General features: G+C 58.8%; 1 protein-coding gene across 2 annotated transcripts in view; it reads left to right on the top strand.

Moving 5' to 3' along the window:
• QSOX1 (quiescin sulfhydryl oxidase 1) overlaps positions 1 to 18,072 on the top strand; it is a 37,086-nt gene extending 19,014 nt beyond the window's left edge. Inside the window, exons 5-13 of one of the 2 annotated variants that reach the window (XM_036342873.1) lie at positions 879 to 969; positions 3,135 to 3,280; positions 4,799 to 4,933; positions 7,167 to 7,296; positions 10,395 to 10,517; positions 11,242 to 11,389; positions 13,544 to 13,723; positions 16,194 to 16,465; positions 17,259 to 18,072. In XM_036342873.1, coding sequence (XP_036198766.1) covers positions 879 to 969; positions 3,135 to 3,280; positions 4,799 to 4,933; positions 7,167 to 7,296; positions 10,395 to 10,517; positions 11,242 to 11,389; positions 13,544 to 13,723; positions 16,194 to 16,465; positions 17,259 to 17,267 — 1,234 coding nt within the window. In that variant the 3' untranslated portion in view covers positions 17,268 to 18,072. Of the gene's footprint in view, positions 1 to 878; positions 970 to 3,134; positions 3,281 to 4,798; positions 4,934 to 7,166; positions 7,297 to 10,394; positions 10,518 to 11,241; positions 11,390 to 13,543; positions 13,724 to 16,193 lie in introns of both variants that reach the window. The other variant, XM_036342871.1, reaches the window with a different exon arrangement.
• Positions 18,073 to 20,066: the final 1,994 nt, after the last annotated feature.

The raw sequence follows: 20,066 nt of genomic DNA, 5'->3' as shown, positions 1-20,066 counted from the left end.
GCTGGGCTGGGCACCAGCACTGGCCCCACGCTGTGCCTTCTGTTTTGAGGTGATCACCAGTGGCGGGAACTAGGTTGCGGGTAACAGGAAGATGTAGCCCCCCTCCCCGTGCCGTCTCACCTGCCATCTCACCTGCGGCCTCTTAGGCATGTGTGATGATGTTCTGCTCTTAAGTAGAGCTAGGAGACAAATCATTTTTGTTTGTGGCATTTATTTTCGGTTGAACTTGGAGTTATGAAAATAATAGCTTATTTCTCCGCTTTGGGGACATAATAAAATTTGCCACCTTATTGATTTCCACCTATGCCTGGGCCTCAGTTTCCTCGTCATAAAATAAGGAGGTTGGATTAGATAGCGTGTGCGGGCTCCCGTACCGAGGACTTTCTGGTTCTTCGGTTCCTTTCGTATGCCTTCTCGAGGAGAGGAAGGAGCAAATCCCCCGTCGGTAGTGACTTGCCACCGACCAAGGCTCGTCTCTGGTGGGTACTGATCGCCAGTCTCCTAGGGAACCAACAGAATCCGTATTCACTACGCCTGGGCCTTACCCAGAACATAGACAACTGGTCTCCAGGTGTCCCTTCCCCGTCCTCCTCCCCAGACCACCCCTACTCCCTCCTGACTCTTAAAGAGACAGGATGGCAAAGCAAACCCGCCAGGTGGGTGAGATGAAGAGCCAGGGTTAGGTAAGGGCCCCGTCCTTTGAGACTAAGGGTTTGGTGTACCCCCCACCCCTTGGAGCGCAGGCGGGGGTGACCTCCATGAAGCCTTGGGCAGAGGAGGCGGTGTGGCTGTATTTGTCGCCGCGTGTCCGCTGGGTCACCAGCTCTTCGGCCTCTTTCCCACCAGCTGTGGAGTGACTGCTGCCTTGTCTCTTGCAGGCTGGAGGAGATCGATGGGTTCTTTGCCAGAAACGACGAAGAGTGCCTGGCCCTGATCTTTGAAAAGAAAGGCTCCTACCTGGGGAGAGAGGTGAGCTGCCCTCAGGGTCCTTGTAACTCCTGGATAGCCCTGGGGGGAGAGCCCAGTGAGTTCAGGAGCAGGCTGTCCCCCAAATTCTTGGGTCTCATTCATGTCTCACTTATGAACCCAGCACGGGCCTGACCCCTGCTGGGAGAAACGGGAAGTGCAGCAGCTGGGTCTTTCTGTTTTAAAACCTTTCTATATATTTTTCTTGTTCTTTTTTAATCAAAGTGTCATTGACATGCCATATTATATTAGCTTCAGGTGTACAACACAGTGAGTTGACATTTGTATACATTTTTAAATAATCACAGTAAGTCTAGTTACCTCTGTCGCCAAGTTAATACACTGTCACTGACCATCCTGCATGTCCCGTGCCCTGCGTCTGTGTTTATCTCCTTCATCGAAACCAACCTCGATAAGACCTGCAGTTTATTGCGCGTTGGATTGGATTCTGGCACACAGGGCCGCTAATCTTCATGATTAACAGTGACGAGCGTGTACCATGTCGAAGATCACACAGCCATCGACTGCCGCACAGGCTTTTTGAGCCGGCTCTGCCTGCCTCCAGAGCCCGTGTCGTCTCCACCCTGGCCCTCCTCTCATCCCCGTAGAATTGGAGTGAAATATATTGGGGGGGCGGATAACATCAGAGATCACACAGTCCATGAGGAGGTGGGGTCCCTCACAGGGGAGGCAGTTACAGAACCAGGCAGGTTTGCAGTTCCACTCCATCATGATACGTCGTGATCAAGTTGCTCAACTGTTCTGAGCCTCATTTCCCTGTCGGTAAAGCAGTGATAATTGCCTTTCTTCAGAGGATTGTTGGGACAGTCAACTGAGGCAGTTTAGGAAAAGGGCCGGATGCGTGGCTGGCACGGAGTGGGTGCGGGGTGAAGATCCAGTCCCCTGGCCTAACGCAGAGAGCTGTCCTTCCCGCCGCCGGCTCGTGGACTAGACCACGTGCGGGTCCTCCAGACGCAAAGGTGGGACGGGCCAGTGCATGGGAGAGGTGCCAGGGCAGCGCCTGGGGACGGAGGAGATGTGGGGGAGGGGGTGGGGCACAGGTCAGCACCGCTGTTGTCTGTGAGTGGCTTTCCTCCTGACACTCATCAAGCTCAGCTGAGAGCTCTGCGTTGTCTCCAGGCCCTTCGCCCTGAGAAGGGAAGCACGGGGAGCTGTGTGGAGACATGCCTGACCCTCCCGGGCTCCCATCCAGGCCGGGGGTCCTGCCTGTCGATGCAAGTGATGGATAAATGTTCATCGGGATCAGCTCTTCTCCCTCTCCCCCAAGTCCCCAGAGTAACCAGGAACAGGGCCCTGCAGCCTGTCCATGGAGAGGTGCTCAGGGATGGGGATTCGTCTCAGCGTCAGGAGGGGGCGGGCCCAGGCTTTGCAGCCCGATGGCGCTCCCTGGCTGTGTGACCTGGAAACACGGTTCACCTCTAAGCCTCCGTTTCTTCATCTACAATAGTTTCTTTATTATTATTATTTTTTTAATGAATGCTTACAGGACCTACTATTTGCTAGTCATTGTCATGAGCACATTTATAAAATTAACCTATTCAATCCCCTGAAGTTGGTATTGTTGTTATAATTCTGCAAGTCAGGAAATTGAGTCAGGGAGAGGTTGAAGCCAGTGGGACCAGGGTTCCAATCCAGGCAGCCTGGTCTGCTGATCGTTCCTGTTGCATAGTGTTATTTTGAAGATTAAATGAAGCAGCCTATATACAGCACATAACACATGCTCAATAGATGTTAGCTAATATCCTTGTTCCCCTTCTATTTCTTTCTAAAAATAAAACCATCGTGACTGACTCGGTATGTTCTTCTGACTTGGAACATAGCTAGAAAACCTTATGAAAATAAGCGTGAAATGAGCCCACGTTCTATTTTGCCTTTTACGAATTGCTTTCACTGGGAAGAAAATGATGTTAAATTGGGGCTGCCCTGGGAGATTCAGGATGTGTGGCACGCGCGCTTCCGGGCCCCTCCCTTGGGCAGTGTTTGGCTCTTGTTACCTCTGGGGTGCATTTGGTTGGTGGCCAGAGACTCTCGCTCATCACAATAGTCTGTCATTTGAAAGGTGTAGGGTGGATGGTGCTGCCACCCAGGTGCGCGTCAGGGCTCCCTCTGCCCCGTGGCGTGGCCCAGCTGCCTGTCTGTCTCTGCAGGTGATCCTGGACCTGTCCCAGCGCGAAGGCATTGCGGTGCGCAGGGTCCTCAACACGGAGGGCGACGTGGTGAGCAAGTTTGGCGTCACCGACTTCCCGTCTTGCTACCTGCTGTTTCGGAATGGCTCTGCCTCCCGGGTTCCTGTGTGAGTGTGGTCTTTCCTCCCAGACTCCTCCCTCCCTGTGCCCATCCTTCCTGCTCGGAGAGCCTGCCGGCCTTTCTCAGGGGCTGACAGTTCTTCCCCTGGGAACCTTCCGAGGAGCCCGTGGCCAGGCCAGGAGCACCCTCTGCAGGAGAAGCCGACGTCTGCCTGTGGGATGGGACTGTGTCGGGCCCAGAAGGCTGCCTCAGACCCCGGCCCAGGCATCGGGCCGCAGGCCCTAGGCACGTCCAGCGTGGTGCTTCGGCACCGTCCCCACCGCAGCCCTGCCCCTGTCCTCCCGCCTCTGTCCAGACAGACACGTTGGCAGGCTGCAGGCTTGGCAGGCACTCAAGTATGCCTGACCCTCCCTCCCTTTGGTTTCCTAATTGCAGAAAAGTTCATTAGGAGCCAGACAATAGCCAGTTCCAAAATGCCAAGAGAAAACAATCAGGCCACCCTCAGCCCCTGTCAGGCTGCCACTGCTGAATGGCCCGTTAAATGGCGCCAGATGGTGCCTTGTGCCCTCCCTGGGCAGATGATTGATGTCGGCCTGGCCCTGCCAGCAGGAGCTCGAGGGCCGGGAGATCAAGGCTCACTGGGGGTGCCCAGTGAGCTGTCCCTCTGGGCCATTAGTGCCACCCTGCACTGAGGCTGGGCAGGGCGGCCACTTGCCCCGCTGGCCCGATCACTAGGCAGCCTGGGCCAGAGGGTGTCAGAGCGCTCTGATGGGGGGGTGGGGGTGGACAGGAGGGACGCCTTTTCTGTGCAGGCCCAGAAAGCTCCCGTACCGGGGGGGGGGGGGGGGGGGGCATTGTTTCCTCACTGGGAGCTGGTGGAGGGGAAAATTGTTTGTGACGACGCTGCTCCCGAGCCATCTGCTCATTGATAAACATCGGGCCAGGTCAGCGGAGTGGAAAGCGATGCGCGATGCCAGCTCCCCTGGGGTCCCCTCACACTGCCACTGTCCTCTCGGCTGCCCTCCCGGGCCCGGGCCAGGGTACACCGCCTCCCCTGTGAGCCCCTCTCTATCAGGAGAGAGAAACAAATCAAAAGGATTTGAGCATGTTCCTGGTTTATCTGTTGTTGCTCTCTTTTAAAAATCACCTCTGAAACTTCCGTGACTTCCTTGGGGAGCGGTGTCCCCTCTGGCTCCTCAGAGCAAGTGTGTGAGCGGCAGCTTCCTTGCGGTCAGCGCCACTTTGCACCTTTGGTCTCGGGAAGGTGTCGTCCTGTCCCTGGGCAGGACCACTGGCCCGAGGTGCTCGGCCCACCGCCTCTCAGGGCAGGCGAGCTGCGTGTGCACATAGGATTTGTCGTCAGCGTGAACAGTGAATAGGAAGGTGAAAGTGAGGCATGGGTGCCCGGCTTTGACCTCACTGTGGCTGAGACTGAACCAAGTTCAGCTATTTCCTGGTCAACATTCTGTCCCATGAGCCCCTGCCTCCGCTCCTGCCGTGAGTTGGCCCTGGGTTCTGTGTGTCTGTACTCACCACCTCTCCTCCGTGGCGCTCTCCCCTCCAGGCTTATGGAATCCAGGTCCTTCTATACCGCTTACCTGCAGAGGTTCGCTAGGGCCACCCGGGAGGCTGCCCAGACCACGGTTCCGCCAGTCACTGCGAATACGGTCGCTCCCACCGCGTGGAAAGTTGCAGACCGGTAAGGCCACTCCGTTTTCCTCACCCTTCCCCACCCAGCCTTCCCTCTGCTCACAGACGCCCCTTCACACCACACCCCGTTCCTTGTCATGGGATGAGCACATGCCGTCCTAGCCCCGACCCCCGTGGCCTTTGGGGGCTCCCAGGAGAGCCCGGATGTGTGAGCAGCATTTCCTTGTATCCTGCGATGGAATGAATACTTCCCAAACCCACACTCCTGAAGCTTAACTCTTTAAAAACAAGTAGAATCGGTTTGGAAAGATTATCCGTGCCCTCCAAACCAGCCCCCCACCCAGGCAGTGGTTTCTTCAGCAGGTCGTTTTTTGTTTTTTTTTTTTCAAATATATTTTATTGATTTTTACAGAGAGGAAGGGAAAAGGATAGAGAGTTAGAAACATCGATCCGCTGCCTCCTGCACACCCCTTACTGGGGATGTGCCCGCAACCAAGGTACATGCCCTTGACCAGAATCGAACCCGGGACCCTTGAGTCCGCAGGCCGACGCCCTATCCACTGAGCCAAACCGGTCAGGGCTGCAAGTTGTTTTGAGAGGCCGCTGCGTGCGAGGCAGTGCGATACAGATGTACCGGCAGATGGAGTGCAGCCCACACAGCCCCTCCCCAGCTTCCTTCTAGGAAGGCACCAACTTCACTTGAATGTTCTGGTGTCGGGAGCTCACTACTTAAAAAAAAATTTTTTTTTTAATTGACTTTTAGAAAGAGAGGAAGGGAGAGGGAGAGGAAGAGAAACATCAATGTGAGAGAGAAATTGATTGGCTGCCTCTTGCACGCCCTCCCACCGAGGATTAAGCCTGCAACCGAGAATCAAACCCGCAACATTTCGGTGCACAGATGACGCCCAGCCACCTGAGCCACACGGCCAGGCAGGAAGCTCACTGCACGTGGAGGTGGCCTGTGTCTTTGTGCACAGTTGTAAGCAGGAGAAAGCTACTCTTCTCTCTGAGGTGCCGAGACTCCACTCTTGTGGTAGAATTCCTGCTTTTGGGGCAGAGGGACAAGGCTGTCAACCTCTTGTGCCAACACCCAGAGGCAAACCAAGCTCATTAGGAAGGGGGCTGCGTGAGAGAACGGGGGAAAGGCCATCTGACTTGCAGAAGGAATTGGCACCCCAGCCTTGGGGACTTCAAGGGTGGAAAGTGCCAACGGAGAGGATTTTAGTAAATCGGGAAAAGGAAAGAGACACTAACAGGTTGGAATGGTCGTTATGACCATTCACATTATGATGATTCAGAGCATTGGGATGGTCCTAGGCGACACTCACTGGCCTCATGTGCCAAGCTTTGTGCCGGACACCTTCCATGCATTCTCCCTCTCAGTCATGAGGCCACTCCTCAGGCAGAACATAAGGCTGGAGAGGTAAACTGAGGCCAGGGACACCACGTGGAGCAGACAGGAGACTTTCCACGAGAGTCAAGTGCAGGTGGTCACAGTGCCCCCTCCCACCCCCCCGCCCCCGTGAGCTGACCTTGTTGGCTCCTTACAACCCTAGGGGGTAGGGTAACCCTGAGGCCCAGGGGGTAGTGAGGTGGCTCAGCTCCCAGAGGTAGCTCCCTGTAGAACTGAGGCCAGGACTCGGGTCTCAGGAGGCGGCTGGAGAAGCAGCCAGCACTCGAGGAGCTCTGCCCATCAGTGCCCTGAGCCCAGACCCCAGATGTCTGGGGATTTCCCAGCGGCCTCTCACTGCCTGCTGGGTCCCTGGGCCCCAGGGTAGAGCAGCCAGCTTGGAGCCTGAGGCCTCCCCCGGCTGGGTCAGCCAGGAGATGTGAATGGAGCCCTGCCCGCCCCCTGTGCCCAGCCCTTTCAGAGCCTCACTGTGTGGGACTGTCTGTCTGTCCCTCGGGGTCTTTGCTCAGACTGAGAATAAAACTCAACCTTCCTCGAGTGGCCTGGGTGAGACACCTTTCGTGAGTCATGGGAGGGCTGGCCCTGGGGAGCCAGGAGCTGCTGGGGACACGTATTTGTGTTTTTATTTCATCCCCTCAGCTGCCTACCTGTGAGCAGTTTATTATCCCATCGTACAGATGAGGAATTGAGGCTCACAGACATTAAATAAAACACCCAAGGCCACAGTTACTGGCAGAGGCCAGAGCCAGCTTACAGGACTCTGGGACCATCAGTGGTAGCCTTCCTGGTCTCTCCCTTTAGCCCTGGGCCTCCTCCCCGCCTGCCCCGTGGCTAACACCCCTTTCTCTCTCTGCCCCCTCTGGGTCCTCAGCTCCAAGATCTACATGGCTGACCTGGAATCCGCACTGCACTACATCCTGCGGGTGGAAGTGGGCAAGTTTTCCCTCCTGGAGGGGCAGCGCCTGGTGGCCCTGAAAAAGTTTGTGGCAGTCCTGGCGCAGGTGAGCGGGCCCTGGCCGACGTCTTTGCAGCTCCCCGAGGGTCAGTGTGCACGCAGCCCGGCCCCTCCCTCGGAAACACATGGTCTGGCTGGACCTCTGACCCCACGGCTGTTCTAGGCCCTGCAGCCTCAGCCATGCCCGTCAGCCCGCACTGCCAGGGACAGCCCTGTGCAGGGGCAGGGGCGTGGGTGGGACGGGCCAGGTGTCCGGGGATTTCCCAGCGGCCTCTCACTGCCTGCTGTGGTCCCTGGGAAGCGGGACCCGTGGGCGCCGCAGTGAGGGAATGAGCCTCTGAATCGCCTGTGTCCTCCCAGACCCTGAGCAGAGCCAGGCCCAGGTGCCAAGCCTGAGCCCAGCCTTCCTCCTTCCTGCCCATGAGGCCACGCCCTGAAATGTGGCTGCTACAAACGGAGGGCCTGATGTGTGCCAGGCATTTAATCCCCTCCTCTCCTGGCTGCAGGGTGGAGAGTATCGCCCCAGTGAAGGGGCCCAGGGTGCTCAGGAGCCTTGCCCGAGGCCTCCACCTCCCGGCAGGAGGAGGTGTGACGGGGATGTGAACTGAGCAGTCGGGCCCCAGAGCCTGTGCCTTCTCCTGCCATGCTCCTTGCTCCTCTGTAGGTGGGATGTGGGCTGCCTCTTCCCTCTGCACCTGCCTGCTGCTCCCTCCCTGTGTCCTCTCTGGTTCTGTATCTGCCACGTGTCCTACTTCAACCCCTGGCTCTGGCCGCTGAGGGCTGCTGAGTCAGATCCGCGCTCCAGTCCCCTTCAGAGCCTGACCGCTGACTCAGCACCCTCAGCTCTGGGCGCCAGGTCTGAGCTTCTGGGGGCAGGTCTGCGGGCAGCCAGGGCTGTCACCTCTGGGAGTGACTGCTCCTCTCCTCGCGAACTGCCTGCCAGTCTGGTCCCTCTGCCCACCTGGCCGGCCTGGCCTTCCAGCTCACTTGGCTTAGTCACGCCCATGTGTGATGACACGGAGGGCCCCTGAGGTCGCCAGCGCTCATCACAGTGCTGTTACCGTCCCAGGCAAGACAACCCTTGGATCTGCCTGAGGTCCCCCCACGCGGAGCCCTGTCCTCCAGCCCATTCTGATAATAGAGGCCTTTCCTCCGAGGCCCTGTGAGCTGCTGGGTCCCCAAGTCGCTGAGGCCTGGGGTGGCTGGCCCAGAGAGTCAGAGGCAGAACGTCCTGGGTGGCTCTGTGTGCTGCCCACCTGACACCCAGGGTGCTTCGCAGGCGTCGCTCAGAAAGAGAAGAGCACCCCTCACCCCAGCCTGGTCCTCCACAAAGGACCGACCAGGGAAACCATGTCTTGTTTGGCCCCAGGGGGACTGTTTGCAGCCAGAGGGGAAGAATGGGTCCCAGGAAATGCTGGAGCCGGACAGAGGCTTAAACAGCACCCTCTCGATGGCACCGGCTGAGCCCCTGCCCTCAGCAGGAGCTGGGAATGAGTTTGGGATGAAGGACGCCCCCCCCCCCCCCCTGCCCGAAGCCAGGGCTCAGAGAGGACAGGGCTGGCCTCAACACAGAGGGGAGCCCAGCTGTGCAGGACTGAGAGCAGAGGGCCCGTTTGAGCCGGCCCACATCCTGGTGACTGCGGACTATTTCGGCCCTGCCCTCATGTGGGCAGCTTCGTCCTGCGCAGTGACAATAGCAGCAGCTACCATTTTGTGAGCTCGGACAGGGTGCCGCTCGGACAGGGTGCCTGTCTCTGCGAAGTGCTCTTTGTGTATTAGCTCGTTTGTAATTCTCATAGCAAACCACAGGGTGGGGATCCCATCTCAGGGAGGGGAGGAAGGCCCAGGGAGGAAAGCACCTTGTCCCAGGCCCTCCAGCCAGTGGGCGGCCGAGCTGAGACTTGCACCCACATGTCATCCAACCCAAGCCCTCACCCCCCACGTGCATGGGGCACCGAGAGCATGGAGGGCCGCAGTGCTCCCTCTGCCTCCGCCCCGCTGTGCCTGGTGGGAGGCACTCTCATCGCCCCTGCCCCTGCCCGCCTGAGCTAGGGCGCTCCCTGCTCTGTCACATGAGTGTCTGGCAGGACTGGCCACTGGGTGGCGTGTGGTCACCAGGGTTCCCCTGCTCTCAGCAGAGAGGGTGCCTCCCTGTCGCCCAGAGCCCCTTAATTCATCCTTCCTCCTGACACTCTGGCCTTAGCGGGCGGAAGGTTCCAAGTCCGGATGTCGGGCGAAGGTCAGGGAGGGATGCTGACTTGAAGCTGTAAATCTGTGCCGAGAGCCAGAGCTTGTGTGAGCTGAGCGAGAGGCAGCGTGTCCGAGCCCAGGATTCTTCCTGGTTCTCCCTCGCGGACGTGTCCTGACCAGGAGGGCTGATAAGATTAGGGAATGGTTTTCCCAGAAGACTGGTCATTTGGCAGGTTTTTCTGTTTAGTGACCGTTCCGATCTCCAGAACCTTTCCTCTCTCACATGGTCCCCTTTGCTCGAATCGTCCTCTGCGGCTTCTCGCTGTTGTCCTCCTGACCTGCTCAGCGGTGCCCCTCACTCCTGCCCCGGCCCCCGTGCACTTGTGCACATGCACTCGCACGCACACACATATCTGTCCTCCTCCCTGGGGTCCCTGTGGCTTTAAAGTGCTGATACTAATCAGATTTGAGCTGACTTTTTGTCAGAGCAGCTTTTCGTGTTCCTCAGAGACTACTGGGAGTTGCCATCAAGATTGGGATCTTGGCTATGAGCCCGTGGGCGGCCTCGGCCCCACTGGCAGCGTGGAATACAGATGAAAGGCTGTTTGCCAGCCTCGCCCAGCCGGTCGGTCAGTCAGCCAGTCAGCTGCCCTGTGGAAGGTCCCCAGGGTCCCAGCAGCCCTCTGCTCCGTGGCGGCGTGCAGTCAGGGGTCCACACAGGAGCCCCAGCCTCGGGAGGAGGAGGCCTTCAGGGCGCAGCCCCACTTCCAGCCTGTCTCCTCCCCCACCCTTCCTCCTCCCCTCACCAGGTGCCCAGAGCCAGGGTGGTAAGGAGCCACATCTGTGTCTCAGGCAGAATGTTTTCCCGCCTTGGCCCACTTTGCCCCCCACCCCGGGGCTGGGGGTCCTGGGGGATGGTGTCTCACCTCCATCTTACACTTGTTTCTCCCCTAGTATTTCCCCGGCCAGCCCTTGGTCCAGAACTTCCTGCACTCCGTCAACGACTGGCTCCAGAAGCAGCAGAGGAAGAAAATTCCCTACGGTTTCTTTCAGACTGCCCTGGAAAACAGGAAGGAGGTGAGTCGGGGCAGCAGTGGAAGATCCTCTCCCATCTCTGTGACTGTGGGAGTGGAAGGGTAACGCTGGCCTCTGACCTCTACCATTTGCATTCAGGAAGGAATCAGTGATCTTGGTTGGGTCTTTCCATTGATCATTAGTAAGTTACTATCGAGCTCTTTACATGCATATCTTAATCCCCCAACATTAATTGAAAGTGGGTATTGTCCCCATTTAGCAGATGAAACAGGCGAAGTCACTCGTCTAAGCCCATACGTGGTTGGGTTGGGATTTAAAAGCGATTGGGAGACACCGGTTGTGACTATTTTTAACAGCTGCCCCCTGTGGCCTCCAAGCACCCGGGGCTGCTCGCTCAGCGTGGCTCCTCTGCCTCTCCAGGCCGCTAACGCCGCTGGGTGTGAAGGTGGGCCAGGGCAGCCAGCAGAGGGCAGAGCCATACAGACTTGGAGGATGTCAAAGCTGGACAGCCCCTCGTTTTACAGATGGAGAAGTTGAAACTAGAATAAGCATGTGACTTGATCTGCGTCACAGCCTTTCAGCTCTGATGCTCCTTTGGGGGGTGTGGCCAGAGGAAGGGAAATGCCACTCGAGGTGGTGGCCTGAGAGAGGGAGCTCATTCGTCTTAGGGCTGTGAGCAGACCTTCCGGTCTCCTGGAAGCTTCCCTTCCCATCTCCATCCTTTCTCTTCTCCGTGTGTGCACTCACGTTCGTCTGTGTCCCTTAGGGCGTTGTGATTGCCAAGAAGGTGAACTGGGTCGGCTGCCAGGGGAGCGAGCCACATTTTCGGGGCTTTCCCTGCTCCCTGTGGGTCCTCTTCCACTTCCTGACCGTGCAGGCAACGCGGCACAATGTTGATCGCTCTCAAGAAACAGGTGAGTCCGGGGCCTGTGCACCCCCAGGTCAGCCTGGCCCTGTCCTGCCTCCACTGGCTCCCCGCTGCAGGCCCCTCTTCAGGGGATTCTGACACAACCAGCATGGGACCATGTGGGGGGCCTGGAGGAGCCACCCAGTCCTGCCCCTGCTCTGGGATGGTGCCCCACAAACTCAGGCCTCAGGCTCTCCCTGGCTTCCGGGGAGCCATAAGCTTGCTTCGTTTTCAGTCTTCATGAAAAACGAGTTCCATCTTCTATACTCCTATAAAGAAAAGAACTGTATCTATTTCACAGTTTACATGGCTGATACCATGTGCTTTGAACAGTTTTATTGCTTCCCGCTGAAAAATCGTTTTCTAGGGGAAGCTGGGGGACACCTCGCCCCTCCCGTCCTGATCCCTCCCCAAACTGTGCAGCTGCAGCTGCGCTCCACGGCCCACCTGCCTCACCCCTCCGCCTAGCGACCAAAAGGGTGGCCAAGTCCAGTCCACGTTTACCGGGGACCAGGGTTATGTCAGGCCCTGGCTCAGCCTGGAGGAGGCGGAGGTGGAAAAGAGACAGTCCCTGCTCTGGGTAGACGGTGGGACAGGTGGGAGGTTTAGTGGGCCAGGGCCAGGAGCCAAGGGGGGGAGAAGGATGTTCAGAGAGAAAGGAGGTGCTCCCCCTGTCGGGAAGGGTAAGCGGGTGAGTTGTGTTAACCTAAAAATAACAGGCCAAAGGGAGAGGCAACAAGAACTTATTTGAGATTTTTAAAAAGGATGAAAAGAAGACCTATTTGGGAAGCACTGATTGGGGTAGAGCCCCAAGTGCATGCTGATCAGGGGCATTTATGAGGATGGGAGGGGGGACAGTTACATCCGTGAAGGAGGCATTTCTGTTGGTGCAGATCAGCCAACATAGAGATGCTAATTCTAAAGAAGGTTTTTAATTTCCAGTCTGCACAGTAGTCATATCTTTGCTTTGGGTTTTTGTTTGTTTGTTTTGTTATATTTGCAAGCAGTTCCTTGAGACATAATGTTGTTTTAAGCCCATTCCAGAGATTTGAGGCCTAAGACGGGGACGGCAGCTCCAACTCCGTTTTCCAGTGGCTCCATTGATACTGTGTTTTACAGAAGATCAGGAGTTGAGCTAGGAAGGAAGAGCATCCCATCCCCAACAGAGACAGAGGGAACTAGGGGAGCTGCCGGGTGTGGGGACAGCCAGCCATCACTGTGTCAGCCAGTGTTTACGGAATGTCTCCCACGTGCTGGGCCCTGCCACAGTGGTGGGCACAGCGGTACGAGGTGGAAGTCCCAGCGCAGGTTGAGGGTGGCGGGCGACTGGGGTGGATGCAGGAGGAGGAGAGCGGTGAGGCATGGCTGGGTGTGGGCGCTGAAGCTGCCAGGAACAATGGCCTGGCCGTGGGGGTCAACGTGCTGATGACCCAGTGGATGGAGGAGTGAGACTAGATGCCTTTTGAAGGGCTGGGGGTTTTGCAGCAGGAAGGAACAGCCTGAGGCCACTTCCCTGCCTCCAGCCCTCAGGTATATAGGGGGGGGGGGCATTGGTATCTTCAGGTAGGAGCCCAGTGTCAGAGCAGGAAGGTGGGGGGAATCATCAAGTCTGTGCTGATGCCAGTCCACAGGGCCCGTAGGAGGCAATGGGGTGGGGGGACGGGAGGTGGAGACACATTAGGGGGTGTTCAGGCAGATCAGGATGGACTCCTGGTCCTAAGCCCAAGGGATGAGGTGCAATGGGGAGCAAGTCGGAACAGGAAGCCTAAAGCAGTTGGGCCACAGGGGCGGGGGGGGGGGGGAGCGGGCAGAGGGGTTGAGGGGTGGGCGCTCTGGCCCTGCCTCCCTCTCTAGCCACTTCTCAAGGAGCCTGAGTGTCTTGCAGACAAGTTGGGACTTTAATAAGTGACAGGGCCTGCGTCAGTGGCAGAGGTGAGACACGAGGGGTTAGGAGTTTGGGAGGAGATGGAGTCAACTCTAAAGTGACCCATGGGAGGTGGAGACCAGTAGGCAAGGAGACCCTAGGCGCCTCATGGGATGGGCCGGGGTGTGGGGTCCCCGTGCAGAGGCGGCCATGTGGGCCAGTGGAGGGGAGGAGGTGGGGCTGGCAGGGGCACACAGTCTGAAGGGCCCCTGTGAATGGCGTCTCCTCTCCCCACAGCCAAGGCCCAGGAGGTCCTCCAGGCCATCCGGGGCTACGTCCGCTTCTTCTTCGGCTGTCGAGACTGTGCTGGCCACTTTGAGAAGATGGCTGCTGCCTCCATGCACCGGGTGGGCAGTCGGGACAGCGCTGTTCTCTGGCTGTGGTCCAGCCACAACAAGGTCAATGCTCGCCTCGCAGGTAAGGAAGGGTCACCTCCAAGGCCAGAGTCACCTGCGGAGGGAGGATGAGCGGGGGGACTTTGGAGTCCTGGACCAGAGTTAGGAGACGGGACACTTGTCATCCCCCAAGTAACAACACCCCGTGTGTCACAGTGCTTCACAGCGCACAGAGCCTTTCACATGTTCCAGTGGGTGGAGGGGTGAGACTAGACCCATTTATGTGTATCAGTACCATTACACCCATTTTCCAGATGAGGAAATCAAGGCTTTGACCCTCTAAGACAGTGGTTCTCAACCTTCCTAATGCCGCGACCCTTTAATACAGTTCCTCATGTTGTGGTGACCCCCAACCATAAAATTATTTTCGTTGCTACTTCATAACTGTAATTTTGCTACTGTTATGAATCGTAATGTAAATATCTGATATGCAGGATGTATTTTCATTGTTACACATTGAACATAATTAAAGCATAGTGATTAATCACAAAAACAATATGTAATTATGTATGTGTTTTCCGATGGTCTTAGGTGACCCCTGTGAAAGGGTCGTTCGACCCCCAAAGGGGTCGCGACCCACAGGTTGAGAACCGCTGCTCTAAGACCTGCTCTTCTGATGCCCTTGCTCCTTTTCCCCTGCACCAGGGCCCCTCCCTCTGGCCTGGTGGGGTCCCTTTCCTATCTCCCCATCCTGCTTTCTGGCTATTGGCCCCTTACCCCGCCGCCCAGGAGGAGTCTAATGATAAAATGGGCTGGAAAAGAAAGACCAGGTTCTTTCTAGAAATAAGAAGGACTGATTTCACCGGGGGCCCTGGCCTGCTGAGTTCCCTTGTTGGCAGTGCTTCTGTTCCCTGGGCACAGGAGTCCGATGGGTCCAGTAGGCAAAAGCATTCATCTCCGGGGTGACCGACTGGCAGGTGGGAGGGAGCCATCTGTGGGCGGGAGCCTGGGCTTGTCTGAGGGGAGAGGAGTATGCTGACTGGGACAGACCACAGACCGCCCAGGGGTGGGGGGTGGGGGGTGGGGGGTGGGGACAAGGCCTAGGGCAGGGGAGGGTAGAGGAGCTGCATGGAGCAGGTGGTGGTACAGGCAGCTGCACTTGGTCTTGGTCTCCTGGGGCCTCCTGGTGGACTTTGAAAGGAAGACACGTGCCTGCCTCTCCTCCCACCCCTGCCCTCCCCACCCCACCCCTGTCACCAAATCTGACCTTCTAGCCCTATGACCTCTGCAGGCTTCCAGCTTCCCTCGGGGACCAGCTGCTGCTGGTGGGCCAGGAGCCAGGCCCCTCTCTGAGGGACCTAAGGAAGGCCCTTCCCTACCCTTTCTGAGTGTGGGGGGGATCCCTTCCGTTACAACTAACCCCAGTGGCGGGCGGGGAGGCACAGGCTGAGCCCTCACTTTGCAAGGTCCGCTCCCCACCTCTCACCGGACCCTTGGAATCTACTTGCCGCCCCTCCCCAATACAACCGTTGCTTCTACGTCTCCTCCGTCTCCTCCGCGGCTTCATTCTGACCAGCAACTTCTTTTCTCCTATTAACCCTTTGGGAGCGGTGCCTCCTCCACGGGAGATGGGCAGACTGGCATTCCCTGTGACGCCGAGCGAGGGGCTCCTGGCAGGCCCCCGGGCTCAGCCTGGGTTCTGCCCATCGCCCGGCCCTGCTTGGGGTCCCAGCTGCCTGGTGGGACCAGGGTAGCTCCTCACTCTCTACCCGTCCAGGGCCCAGGCCTCCCCACACCCACCCCTCGGGGCCCACTGAGGAGGGGACTCCACTAACTCCCACCCGCCCCAAAGGGCTGCAGTGGAATTATGTGCTACCAACTCTTCTTTTAAAAAAAGTTTTCCACTTAATTACAAAAGTAACGTATCTCCACTGTATACAGCTTGGAAAATTTCAGAAAATGGTAAGACAAATACTAGACCAACCAAAGCCAGGCCCTTCCGAGTCACCCTTTCCCGTGTCCAATCTGGGGGAGGGGGTAGAAACCAGCAGAGACGCTGACAAAGGAAGACAGTGGGTTCATATGGGGGAGGAGCCCTAGCTGGTTTGGCGCAGTGGATAGAACATCAGCCTGCAGACTGAAGGGTCCCAGGTTCAATTCCTGGTCAGGGACACATGCCCGGGTTGCAGGTCGATCCCCAGTAGGGGGCAGGCAGGAGGCAGCCGATGAATGATTCTCTCTCATCATTGATGTTTCTATCTCTCCCTTTCCCTTCCTCTCTGAAATCAATAGAAATATATTTTTTTAAAAATATGGGGGAGGACTGGAAGGGACACTGGAGTGCTGGGGTGCGGGTCGGAAGGACTCCCCTTCCCCGGGGGAGTCTAGGCCCAGTGCTAGCTAGTGTTTGGTCTGCCTCCTCTCCACCCGACCTTTTCAAGGTGAGCCCTTCTTTGCAGATGAGGGAGCTGGCATTCTGAATGGAAGAGTGAGGTCTGGGCTTCTGGGTGGGCCCAGTGTCCCAGCCAACCTGTGTGTACTTCTCTCCCCAGGGGCCCCCAGCGAGGACCCCCAGTTCCCCAAGGTGCAGTGGCCGCCCCGTGAACTCTGTTCTCCCTGCCACAACGAACTCCGGGGGACACCCGTGTGGGACCTGGGCAACACCCTCAGCTTCTTCAAAACCCACTTCTCCTGGAGCAACATCATCAGGGACCTTCCTGCAGCGGAGCCCCCCCTGCGGGGAGCACAGAGGATGGCCGCCACCGCAGAGCCGGAGCTGGCGGCCGGAAACTCCACTCTGGGCCCCGCGGAGGCTGAGCGCATGGTGGGCCCAGGGGCCACGTTCCCCTGGACTGTCGTCCTGGGTGCTTTAGCGGACAGACTTGGGGCCAGTGGCCCCCCGGAGGTGCAGGCTGGCCTCGGTGTGACCAGAGCTGAGCTAGAGCAGGGACCTCCTGAGCACATAGCAGAGCTTCAGCGGGAGAGCGGGGAGCAGCCAGAAGGGCAGGAACCCTTGAGCGAGCGAGACTTGGGAGCCGGGTTGCTAGCTGAGCTCCCGGCTGAGGACCTCCCCACAGGCCCTTCAGAGCGGAGACGAGTGGGCCGCAGCTCCAAGCAGCTGGCCAGTGTCCCCGAGGGGGAGCCCGAGGCTGGGGCCCTGCGGGGCCGAGGCCAGTGGCTGCAGGTGCTGGAAGGCGACTTCTCGCATCTGGACATCAGCCTCTGTGTGGTGCTCTACTCCCTGTCCTTCATGGGCCTGCTGGCCATGTACACCTACTTCCGGGCCAGGATGCGGGCCCTGAAGGGCCATGCCGGCCACCCCACAGCCTGAACCGTCCAGCTGGGGAGGGTGGCAGGAAAGGGAGCTGCTGCTACCCATGGGCTCTTCCAGCCCCTTGCCCCCCTCCCCGCCTTGCTCTTTGTCCAGGGAAACCCAGGAAAACCAGTTTCTCCAGTGAACCCTCCTTGGTCCTTGTGGGAAGGGATGTTCCAGAGACATGAAGACATGCACGGGTCCAGGCTCCTCAGACAGCGCAGGGGTGGGGTAGCCCCGGGCAGGGAGGGTGGGAGCCCCGTCCACGTCCACGGCTTCTCAGCACCCACTTCCTCTCTTGCAGCTTATCTGAAGCCCCGCCTCCTTCTTGCTGACGCTCCAATGTCTCCTGCTTGGTCTTGGCCCTAAATTGGGGCGAGCCACAGCTTCCAAGGCCTTCCCACCGGAGGAGGGTCCCCGGGGGGCTCCGTGGGCTGGAGCAGAACTCCGCCCTACACCCCAGGGCCCCGCCCGTCCTGTCCCGCTCCCTCCTGATACAGAGGCCTTCGCACCAGAGAAGGAAGGACCGCCTCCAGCCCCTCAGACCTCCTGGCTGGGGGGCGGCTTTAGCGCAGGGACTGGAAGCTCGAGGTCATGCTGACCTCCCAGGTGACATTTGTCGGGAGGACGCCTGGGACTGGTCCTTCCCAAACCTCTGCTACAGGGAGCGCACAGGCTGGGGCTGGTGTGGGCTGGCTCCGCTGGGTGGGTGATGGCCGCTGGGCTGGGTGAGAGGCTGGCTGAGCGGGACCTGCACGAAGGGCAGCGTGGGACTGAGGTGGGGATGCTGGGACCTACCGTGCCTTACTCGGGCCGAGCTGGGAGAGGTGGAGTGAGGAAGCAGGAAAACGTTGCTTCACATGAGCTCTGGCTCTTCCCCTTAGCGCCCTGTCTGGGAGCCGGACCTTTGCTTAATTTCGATTTTCAAAATAGATGCTAATCTTTGGGTGTGGAGGGTGCTGGAGCGAGAGGAGTATCGCCTCTCGGGGGCCACCTCCCGTCTTGTAGCGGTGAACGGGTCAGAGGGGCGGGTGGCGCTGTACATACACATGCTTGATTCTCACGCTGCCCACTGCTGGTGAGGGCTGTGGAATAAATTATTTTTGTTAAGGCGAGCACCTCTGTGTCCTGTAACTTGCTACTTGGAGGCCTAGTGTCCAGTCTGGACAGACTGTGCAAAACTCTGTCCTGAGAGATCCAACAAGACGTGAGTCCCCCTGGCTCACAGAGCTGCCGGCCTGCAGGGGACCCGGTGCCCATCACAGCCCCTTCCTCCTCGAGGGGCCCTCCCCGACTGCCCACAGAGCTCTGGGTGCTCCGGGCCCAGCGTCTCCCAGAGCAGCAGGCAGGCCCCAGTGGAGGTGCAGTCCCACCCCCTGCACCCCCATCACCCCCGGAACACCTGCCCAGGTGCTCTCAGTTCTGCTGGAGGCACCTTCGTCTGCACCTGCCTGGCTCTCTGGCACCCTGCATCTCCAGCTCCCTCGAAGGAGAGGGGCCCTGGGCTGGCGGCTCAGCCCGGAGGAGTCAGCCGGATTAGAGGGCCTGCCCCTAATCCGTCCTGCCGGGTTTCACAAGGATCAGAGCAGCTGATAATGAACCTCATTAAGAGGGAGCAGGAGCCTCAATCCGATTTGGGGTTTTCTCTTTGACATCACTTTGCTCAGATGGAGGGGGTGGGGTTCCAAGCATGCCCCTTCTGCTAGGGCAGCTGGGGTGGGGGTGGGGGGACAGTTGGGGTCACCCCCAATCCCCTGCTGTGTCCGCCCTGTTACCTCGGGTGGATCCCAGCCTGGAGCTGCTCTGTCCGAGGTTCCCTGTCTGTGTCCCTGCTCTAGCCATCCCCCTGCCCACTCCCTCCTCCTGGGCCAGCTTGCTCACCTCCCCCTGCCCACAGGCCCTGGCTGGCGGGCCGAGAGCCTGCCCGGCCAGCACAGTGTCGGCAAGGTGGCCCTGGCCCCGGGGTGAAAGAGGCTGGCACGGGCCAGGATGCTTGAGCACACCTGTCCCCCACCACCTGGAGCTGCTGCAGTGCCAAGGCATCGGCTTCCACGCGCCAGCCCTTAGATAAGGCCCCAGGGACCGCGTTTCTAAGCCAAGCTCAGGTATTGAGAACCGGCCTGGCCGCAGGGGTGGGTCTCCCCCCTTCGCGGCGCAGCCCCAGCATGTTTTTGCCATCCCAGCCCCTCTGATTGATACACAACGGCCGGCCTCCTCCTCAGCAGGACGGCTGCCTTTCACCTTGATTTCCCCAGGGCTCTAGGCAGCATCCAGCATCGATAACCGGTCCTCCCGCCAGCTGGTCCCCGCCCCTCCCCGGCCTGCCAGGCCCTGGCTGGGGCTTCCGCTGCCTGCTGCCTCGCCTGCCTCCGTCCTAGGCCGTTCTCTGCACCTGGGAGAGCGCCCACTCGGGAGAGCGTCCTGGGGGACCAGCACAGCAAGGGCGCCATGGCCCGGGGCGGACAGGCCCTGCCCGGGATGTTCCTACTGAGCGTTCAGGCCGGTTTCCTGGAGGAGGCGGCTGAGCTGGGCTTGGAGAGATGTGTTAGCAAAGAAAATAAGGAGGAAAAGGGCATCACAGGCAGAGGAGAAGGCACGTGCGGCCGCGGCCAGCAAAGGGAAGTAGTGAATACAGGACTTCCTAAGCAGAAAACTAAAAAGCGCTGAAAGGAGATTTTCGAAGTTGCACTGGCCTAGAAGCTGGGAATAGACAGAAGAGAGACGCGGTTCCCCCTGCTGTGTGGAGCTTACTCTCTAGGAAAAGGGAGAGGGGAAAGGATCCTGTGGTAAGTGCTCTGAAGCAGAGAGAGCAGCGGGGGCTGGGGGGCTCTCTGAGGCGTGGGAGGGCTGTAGGGGTGTCACGGGTAGGGGCGGAGGGACCACAGTCCTGAGGGCACCTTCATTCAGGAGCCACCATCAGACTGACGAGGTCCCAGAGAGGTCCCACCTTTGGCCTGGCTCTTCCCCCAGCAGCCTTGGCACCGGGTTGGGGGTGAGGAGTGGGCTCCAGGGGACCCACACCGCCTTGGGCCTGGAGGGAAGTCCCAGCAGTTGGAGGAGGAGGAGGACACCTGGCCCGAGCCCCTGGCTGCCCACTGACCAGCTGGTTCTA

Source organism: Myotis myotis, unplaced genomic scaffold (assembly GCF_014108235.1).
Source record: "Myotis myotis isolate mMyoMyo1 unplaced genomic scaffold, mMyoMyo1.p scaffold_m19_p_18, whole genome shotgun sequence".
Classification (NCBI taxonomy): Eukaryota; Metazoa; Chordata; class Mammalia; order Chiroptera; family Vespertilionidae; genus Myotis; species Myotis myotis.
This window is presented reverse-complemented; position numbering and strand designations above follow the sequence as displayed.